This window comes from Eucyclogobius newberryi, unplaced genomic scaffold, assembly GCF_026437365.1.
Source record: "Eucyclogobius newberryi isolate DKJ021-1_F unplaced genomic scaffold, fEucNew1.0.hap1 SCAF_7, whole genome shotgun sequence".
NCBI classification, from domain to species: Eukaryota; Metazoa; Chordata; class Actinopteri; order Gobiiformes; family Gobiidae; genus Eucyclogobius; species Eucyclogobius newberryi.
This window is the reverse complement of record NW_027316389.1, coordinates 33,073,789-33,083,454: the sequence shown is the minus strand read 5'-3', so window position 1 is coordinate 33,083,454 and position 9,666 is coordinate 33,073,789. Positions and strand designations below refer to the sequence as shown.

The following is a 9,666-nucleotide window of genomic DNA, read 5'->3' as shown; positions in this document are numbered from 1 at the left end:
TGTGACTTGTTTGGATCAGGTTTGGCTCACGGATCCGGTCACGGATCTATGGGTTTGGCTGCAGCTCCCGCACAGACACGTGATGAACTTCCTTTCACTTTGAGGAGTTTCGTTTGTAATTTACCATTAAAGACTGTGCGCGTAAAACAAGATTGGATCGTTTGTATCCAATCATTTTGCCAGACAAGTTAATAAAGATGTATTATGTTGTTGTTGTTGTTGTTGTTGTTGTTGTTGTTGTTGTTTTATGTCGGTTGGCATCCGCGTGTTTCATTACCGCCAGACTTTATTCCTCTCTGTCGTAGTCTTTAAAAGTTCTTCTTCCAGTGCTTTGGCGTCACAAAGCCCATAAGGGCATAAGATGTCTCTGTTGCTTTATTATGGTTAATACATGAGTTGTTATGGCTATACATTCATCTGCCGTCACGTGATCAGGTGCCACGGTATGTCACGTGATCTCCACAGTTCAGATGTGAAGACCAGAAATCTGTTTTGCACAAATGTATGCTTGCTATTATTTCTTTTTAAGTTAAACTAAACAAAAAACGAATGATTTCCATTTATTGTAGTCTTTTTTTTGTCCCGCAGGCTTTATTAGACAGGACAGATGAGAAATGTGGGTGAGAGAGGAGGGAGGACATGCAGTAAATTGTCAGGATTCATATTCACAACTCTGTGGCCACTTGGAGCCTGGCATATGCTTGACCACCGGGCGAAACCCTTTTATTGTAATCTAATCATTAGATTCACATTGATCCTCATTGTTTACATGGATATCTTACTTTTTGATTATATTTCAATGATAAAAATAAATGAAAACATTTTGCTGGTTTTCTTCAGTCAGATTATCGTTTGGATTCAAATGATCTGTTCCTTTCAGTTTTCTTATTTTATTGCATAAAAGTTGGAAAATTACAAAACATACATCCCTATTAAACATGAGCTTCATTATTCATAATTCAAACAGTACTTTTACAGTTATAAAGACTTATAAAAGTGCATGACATTCGTTTAACTCCCAGCGGTGGTTGTCAAACGTCATTAAAAGAGTAAAGTTAAAGTTAACAGTGCATGTTTTCCCTGTTTGCATTGAATTCTTTCAGCTAATGAATTTAGTAGTACAAATACAACATACAAAAGTCAAAAAGTCTTCTTTCTGGTCTCTTCAAATTGCACTTATTATTTTAGTTAGATGATGCTTTAAAGCTTGTACTGCCTTAGAACTGGTCATGATGAAGTCTTTCCCTGAGTTAATCTGATCCGAAGCGTTTCTCTTTCTAACACGTGCAGCAGGTTGGTTTAGGACTGCACTGGGGGTTACAGCACGGCGCCAGAGTGCGGTCCGTGCCCTTTGACATCTCGCTCTTTGCAAACACCATCGTGGCTTCGAACTCGGCTTTGATTTGCTTAATCTTCTCCAGCACGTTCTGCAGTTCTGGTTTGCCGGACAGGGACAGTTGGTAGTTTTCGGAGGGGTCCATCTCCAGATCGAAGAGCAGAGGAGGATCATGGGCCTTCAGCACGGCGAACACGGGGCAGTCGGCATCCGGGGTGGTACCGCTGTGAGTGGCCCCTGGTGGAAAAACAAAGCCTCCTTAGTTAAGTTAGTTCATTATTTACTGCACTGCCAGATGGAAAGAAGAAGAAAAAAAAAGTCACACGCTCTAATATTTGGTTGGACCGACTTTAGCGTTGATTACAGCTTCCATGACCACAGGATTTGTCTTTCCACGTGGTCGTTCCAGAAATAAGAAACACTAGATCCTGTAGCACTAGATGATCCTGTAGCACTAGATGATCCTGTAGCACTAGATGATCCTGCAGCACTAGATCCTGTAGCACTAGATCCTGTAGCACTAGATCCTGCAGCACTAGATCCTGTAGCACTAGATCCTGTAGCACTAGATCCTGCAGCACTAGATCCTGTAGCACTAGATCCTGTAGCACTAGATCCCGCAGCACTAGCTCCTGTAGCACTAGCTCCTGTAGCACTAGATCTTATAGCACTAGATCCTATAGCACTAGATCCTGTAGCACTAGCTCCTATAGCACTAGCTCCTATAGCACTAGCTCCTATAGCACTAGCTCCTGTAGCACTAGATCCCGCAGCACTAGCTCCTATAGCACTAGCTCCTGTAGCACTAGATCCTGTAGCACTATATCCTGTAGCACTAGCTCCTATAGCATTAGCTCCTGTAGCACTAGATCCTGTAGCACTAGCTCCTGTAGCACTAGATCCTGTAGCACTAGCTCCTATAGCACTAGCTCCTATAGCATTAGCTCCTGTAGCACTAGCTCCTGTAGCACTAGATCCTGTAGCACTAGATCCTGTAGCACTAGATCCTGTAGCACTAGCTCCTATAGCACTAGCTCCTATAGCACTAGCTCCTGTAGCACTAGATCCTGTAGCACTAGATCCTGTAGCACTAGATCCTGTAGCACTAGCTCCTATAGCACTAGCTCCTATAGCATTAGCTCCTATAGCATTAGCTCCTATAGCACTAGATCCTGTAGCACTAGCTCCTATAGCACTAGCTCCTATAGCATTAGCTCCTATAGCACTAGATCCTGTAGCACTAGATCCTGCAGCACTAGATCCTGTAGCACTAGATCCCGCAGCACTAGCTCCTGTAGCACTAGCTCCTGTAGCACTAGATCTTATAGCACTAGATCCTATAGCACTAGATCCTGTAGCACTAGCTCCTATAGCACTAGCTCCTATAGCACTAGCTCCTATAGCACTAGCTCCTATAGCACTAGCTCCTGTAGCACTAGATCCCGCAGCACTAGCTCCTATAGCACTAGCTCCTGTAGCACTAGATCCTGTAGCACTGGATCCTGTAGCACTAGCTCCTATAGCATTAGCTCCTGTAGCACTAGATCCTGTAGCACTAGCTCCTGTAGCACTAGATCCTGTAGCACTAGATCCTGTAGCACTAGCTCCTATAGCACTAGCTCCTATAGCATTAGCTCCTGTAGCACTAGATCCTGTAGCACTAGCTCCTGTAGCACTAGATCCTGTAGCACTAGATCCTGTAGCACTAGATCCTGTAGCACTAGCTCCTATAGCACTAGCTCCTGTAGCACTAGATCCTGTAGCACTAGATCCTGTAGCACTAGCTCCTATAGCACTAGCTCCTATAGCATTAGCTCCTATAGCACTAGATCCTGTAGCACTAGCTCCTATAGCACTAGCTCCTATAGCATTAGCTCCTATAGCACTAGATCCTGTAGCACTAGATCCTGTAGCACTAGCTCCTATAGCACTAGTTCCTATAGCACTAGCTCCTATAGCATTAGCTCCTATAGCACTAGATCCTGTAGCACTAGATCCTGTAGCACTTCCATGACCACGGGATTTGTCTTTCCACGTGGTCGGTCCAGAAATGAGAAACAGTTGGGTTTAAATACTGTGTGTGTGTTTGTGCGTGTGTGCGTGTGCGCGTGTACAGGCTGTGTGTTTAGCGGGTTTAAGAAGCGTACCTCTTGTGTAGAAGTGAGCCTTGTACTCTTTATACCTGACGGCGAAAAGGCCGTACATCTCACTGGGATCTGTGGGGTAGAACATCATCGTCTCCCGCGGACTCTGCAAAACAAGAACCAAAGCCTGAAAAACTTAGCAACCTGAACAAACTAAAAGGGTTTGATAATTAGCTCCTAACATTCATAAGCATCGTCTGTATCGTCTTTTTGTGCTTTTGTTGTTTGAGTTATTGTGCAATTTTTCTGCTGTGCTTTTTGCTTTCTTTTATCAATAACTTACCAATGTCTGTGTCTAAAAATGCGAATATACGCAGATCCGCAACCACTGGGCCAGGGCCAAAAACCGGGCCATGGCCAAGAGGTAAAAGTACATTTCATATATTAAAATGTACTTTATTTTCATTTTTTTAGTCTATTTCCATCTCTTTGTGTTTTACATCAATTATCAGTAATAATACAATGAATACATATTTAGAACAAGGGGTTGTACATAACTGCCTCTTTCAAACTCTTCCTGGAAAAAACATTTTCTGATTGTACCGGTCCTTAAAACATAGGTTGGGGACCGCTGGTTTATAGTAAAAAAAAAATGCTACAAAAACATTAAAAATTAATAAAAACATTTACATAAAGGCTATACGGTAATATTCCTGCATTTTTGTGATGTTTTTTGCTTTAGTCTGATAATTAAACCTCAGCTAAAACATTTTAAGACACATTTAAGTTGGATTGACATAATATCGTCTGAATATTGTTACTCAAATATACTGGATACTCAACAAGAAGAAAAAAGTTTATCTTTATATCTAAATCTATCATATTTAGACCACCTGGATGGATTGGCTCATGTCACAGAAAATGCACTAATTAAAAAAAAAACGGCATAATAACAAAAATGATCGTTGAAATATGTATGTAAAGTGATACGTATGATATATATAACCCACCTGTCCTTGATGAATGAGAAGTTTGGACAAATCGACCCCGTCCAGTATCACAGAGGGGAGTTTACCCCCCGCCAGGCTGGCAAAAGTTGGCAAGATGTCCAGAATGCTGCCCATTTGATGAGTCACGCCTACAAAAAAGAGGTTTGTAAAGAAATTCAAAACCTCTGTTAAATAATGAATGGATTCCGTGAGATAGTGACTTCTTCATCGAGGATTCACAGCACAATACAAGACTCACCCGGCTTTATAGTTCCGGGCCAAAAGGCGATGGCAGGTTCTCTCATGCCTCCCTCGTACGTGGTTCCTTTGCCACATTTGAGGAGGCCCGCATTACCTCCTCTTGACATTCTCATCAGTTCAGGCCTAAAATAATATCGCAAAATTCACACAAGAGAATAACGATGTCCAGATAAACATGTTGAGGATAAACAGGCGCATAAATAAGATATGAACTGCTCTTTATTGTCACTGTATTGTCTTGTGTCTGGGGGACTGGGTGATATGATGATATGCTGACACAGACACACCCACTCCTCCTATTGGCCAGCCTCTGTCATGCTCTGAGTGACAGGTGGATTCAACCAATCACAGTCAAATATGAACGTTTCAGAAGGACACATACTCTGCATTATTCGTGTTGTTATTGGCCTTAAACCTGCAGAGTAACTCTGCTTTGGCACCTGCTGGTTTAGAACTCCAGGTACAGTATGTTTTTGATGCGGGAACAATAAAATAACAGGTACTAATTACATTAAAAATAAATGGGAAAGTGAGGGTCATTTTATTTTGACCGACGAAGAATGATGAAAATATTTGTACATCTCAGTGGAGAACAACAAAATGGGTCTGGAGGGAATTCTGTTGGAAAAATATCATTATTCACAAAGAAATGCTTAAATCTTAATCTCAAAATGGACAAATTTGAGAGATTTAATGGGAACTTTTTTTGGACGTGGTTTGCTTTAGTTTTATTTGGATGTCTTTTATTGTGTGTGTCTTTTGTTTACCATGTTCTCTCTGGTCTTGTTCTGTTTCATGTTAAAAATAAGTGAAAAATGACAAAAGATTAAATGAAATGTGATCAAAATGGAAATTGTGATCTAAGACAATAGTTAGGTTCTTTTTTGGCATATCAGCCACCCCTAGGTCCTGAACATGAAAAATTAAAAGGGGGATTTGCCTACATTGCTTGTATTTGGAGTGTTGAGAGAAAAAACAGCCAGAGACAGGGAGAAAAATGAAAACTCCAAACAGGAAAAAACTGACCATGACAAAGGCAGCCTAGTTCGGTTTGCTCCAACTCATTTTAAACTGTTATTACTCTTACTTAATCAATAACGCTTTATAGTTAAATGGACACAACAAACAGAGGTCAGATGTGATTTCCCTCCCTGCACGGGGGCAAAGCAAATAATAAAACAAAAACCGCTAGCGCACACTTAAGAGTATGAAAGTATTTGAGTTTTAGAGCCACACCAACCCATTGTCAGCTGTGAAAAAGACCAGCGTGTTGTTGATGACTCCTGCCTTCTCCAGGGCGCCCATGATGTCTCCGATCGTGTCATCCAACTCTGCCAGAGAATCTCCAAAAGGCCCTCGTGAATTCTTCCCCGCAGCTCTTTGTCCTGCATACTGCGGGTAGTGTGTGTGCTGGGGGAAAACAGAGGAAAGATCAGTGCTCCATCAACACCATTTTACAGGCCAAGTCCGTCTCTGACTCACGTGGGACGGATAGTAAAGGAAGAAGGGCTGCTGCTTCTGGGCGGACGTCAGGATGAAGTTAGTTGCAAAGTCGCTGTAAGCCTTTTCCAGCTCCAGGAAGTTGGCCGGTTGCTGAACGATGTGGTCGTCGTGCATCAGTGGAACGGTGACTGTGCCGACGTCGCAGAGTCCGAAGCATTTGATGTCCGGAGGGAAGCAGGTCAGGTTTTTGCACGGGCCCTGGAGAAAAGGGACGTGAAGATGAAGAGGAAACATCTGGTGACACTCTGAAGAGGATTGTGAGGGAGTACTCAAAACTGCCAAATGAACTCTGGTCTAAAATAAGAAACGGGAATCTTATCAACTGTCAGTGTACCCTGTAATGTACCACAATCATGTTATTTTTGTAAATTACTGTAAAATGTTGTATACTTTTAACACTTTGTTTACAGGCTAAATTTGGACTTAATGACGAAAATAAAAACCTAAACTCTTACAATTTAATATGCCTATGACAGGTTGGACAACTCATTAAATTAAACTTAGAATTTTGCCATATTTTTTTTCACAAATGTTGGCAATTTTTTCATTTCATCATTTGACGTCCTAGTTGTAAATTATGACATCACTCACGACAATTATTTTATCTAGCAATAATTGTTGTTCACTGGCTCAAAATCTCTGATATCACGGGAGTTATTTGACGGATTCAAATATTAAAATAACTTTGTTTTGTTAAATTCATGTTTAAAGTGTTGAGGAAAAGTGTTACAGTGGAATGTTTCTTCCCAAACTGCTACTTCATTGATATAAAACTATCATTTATATTTACAACGAGTACCATCCCACCAACTTAACCAAAATCAGAAAATCATAAAGACCTTTCATACACACTTTATTTTAAAATGTGACTTGGATTATTGCATTAGCCACTATTGCAGCATCAATATTTAAGGATATATTGTGCGTCTCCACTATTGTTATATCGTTTTCTCAAATATCAATGCACCTGGGCCTGTTTGAAAGGTCAAGAGTCAATATCTATCCGTGAGCTCAGTTCCATGTGCTCGCGCTCCACACACCATGTCGTGGGAATAGGGAATCCCCAGGTAATGGTCAAAGCCCTGGTTGGTTGGCAGGAAGGTCCCATTGGCCCCGTAGCCCAGGTGCCACTTCCCCATGGCTGCAGTGGCGTAACCTGCAGGCTTTAACACCTCAGCGATGGTGGTCTCGTTCAGAGGCAGACCCCCGATGGAGCCGGGGTACAGCACTCCGGGGTAGATGCCCGTGCGGGTCTGGTAGCGTCCCGTCAGCAAAGAGGCCCTGCGCAGAGAGAGAAACGGGTCACAATGAGATCCGGTCAAAGCAATCAGAGGTGGGTAGAGGAGTCGAAACTCAAATAAGAGTATCATTACTTAAGTAGTAGTACCAGTAGTTCTTCAGGAAATTAGTCAAGAGTAAAAAAGTGTTTGGGGAAACTACTACTAAAGTTAAAGTATCTGTCAAGAGGCAACATCTGATTTATAATTTGAAGTTAATGTTACTCAAAAGGATAAAACAAATACTTTTAAGCAAGTAAGAGCATGTTGCAGTGTACAATATATGACTTAACTTGGAGGAAAATAATTGAGTCTGAAAACTACTCAGAGAAGTAAAAGTGTGTTAAAAACGCACCTATTATGAAAATATGAAATTACATGACTCCGAGACAAAATATTGGGTCAACAAGAACAAAACAGGAGAAATAAATAAATAATTTTCTTCCGAATTTATTCCATTGATTTCATATACATATTTCCTCTGCATTATTTGTTAGTAAAAGCATTGGGTTCGTGGTAAATTATGATGATGATGTAATAGGGTCAGGCCTTTTGAACTTGTGTGATTAGACTTGCAATTTATGTTCTTAAGACAAATTAAATACAGACGCCGTGCAAACCGTCACCATCGTTGGTGACATATTACTATATTTATCTGCATTATAATTATGTAACACGCTCAAGTCCAAAGTCGGTTAATATAATGAACTTAAAAGCGAATGGAGATGATGATTTTTATGACACGCACTTGTTTGAATATCTATCTTTATAAATTGATGTAACAAGTGTCTGTAGCAGAGGCCATAATCTGGTGATAATAGATATATTTCTCATGACGTGCTACAATACATCACTATTTTTTAAAGCACCAAATACATTTAAACAACATTATTCTTTGTTAAACGACCTGCACAAACTCAAAATGAAATATTCAAACAGTCAGAACGTCAAATGGTCTGCGTAAAGTAAAGTTGACTTTCTTTAAACAAGCAACAGCATCGTAGCACGGACGGTCACAAAATAACTAGGGAGATTATACCAAAAATGACTCAGGGCGATATATCGATACAGCAGCCCACGATATCGATACTGTATCACGATATATTTATATTTAAAGCATCTGTCTGGTTAAATAGTTCATAATCTATTCGTCTATTCATGCCCCATGTCCCCGTTCCCCCATGCCCCGTGTCCCCGTTCCCCCATGCCCCGTGTCCCGAGTCCCCGTTCCCCCATGCCCCGTGTCCCCGTTCCCCCATGCCCCGTGTCCCGAGTCCCCGTTCCCCCATGCCCCGTGTCCACGTTCCCCCATGCCCCGTGTCCCGAGTCCCCGTTCCCCCATGCCCCATGTCCCCGTTCCCCCATGCCCCGTGTCCCGAGTCCCCGTTCCCCCATGCCCCGTGTCCCCGTTCCCCCATGCCCCGTGTCCACGTTCCCCCATGTTCCGTGTCCCGTTCCCCCATGCCCCGTTCCCCCATGTCCCGTGTCCCGTTCCCCCATGCCCCGTTCCCCCATGCCCCGTGTCCCGTTCCCCCATGCCCCGTTCCCCCATGCCCCGTTCCCCCATGCCCCGTGTCCCCGTTCCCCCATGCCCCCTGTCCACGTTCCCCCATGCCCCGTGTCCCCGTTCCCCCATGCCCCGTTCCCCCATGCCCCGTTCCCCCATGCCCCGTGTCCCGTTCCCCCATGCCCCGTGTCCACGTTCCCCCATGCCCCGTGTCCACGTTCCGCCATGCCCCGTGTCCACGTTCCCCCATGTCCCATGCCCCGTGTCCCCCATGCCCCGTGTCCCGAGTCCCCGTTCCCCCATGCCCCGTGTCCCCGTTCCCCCATGCCCCGTGTCCACGTTCCCCCATGTTCCGTGTCCCGTTCCCCCATGCCCCGTGTCCCCGTTCCCCCATGCCCCGTGTCCCCGTTCCCCCATGCCCCGTGTCCCGTGCCCCCATGCCCCGTGCCCCCGAGCCCCCATGCCCCGTGTCCCCGAGCACCTGGAGGGGCTGCACACCGGGCTGGTGCAGTAGAAGTCGGTGAAGCGCAGTCCTCCCGCCGCCAGCCGGTCCAGGTTCGGGGTCAGGGAGGTCGGGTGTCCGTAGCAGCCCAAGTCCCCGTAGCCCAGGTCATCCGCGAAAAGCAGCACGAAGTTGGGCGGTGAAGCTGAGGACAGACATGAAAACAGAACATTCACGAAGACGACCCGACACAAGCGAGTCATCGTG

General features: G+C 44.0%; 1 protein-coding gene across 1 annotated transcript; it reads right to left on the bottom strand.

Moving 5' to 3' along the window:
- Window positions 1-870: 870 nt before the first annotated feature.
- On the bottom strand, window positions 871-9,662 carry LOC140349083 (arylsulfatase A-like). The gene is made up of 8 exons (XM_072435303.1): window positions 9,439-9,662; window positions 7,214-7,454; window positions 6,153-6,371; window positions 5,911-6,080; window positions 4,669-4,793; window positions 4,431-4,558; window positions 3,484-3,586; window positions 871-1,573 (listed from the first exon to the last, which is right to left on the bottom strand). Exons 1-8 carry the CDS (start codon window positions 9,660-9,662, stop codon window positions 1,278-1,280), a joined length of 1,506 nt encoding a protein of 501 aa, XP_072291404.1. The 3' UTR covers window positions 871-1,277.
- Window positions 9,663-9,666: the final 4 nt, after the last annotated feature.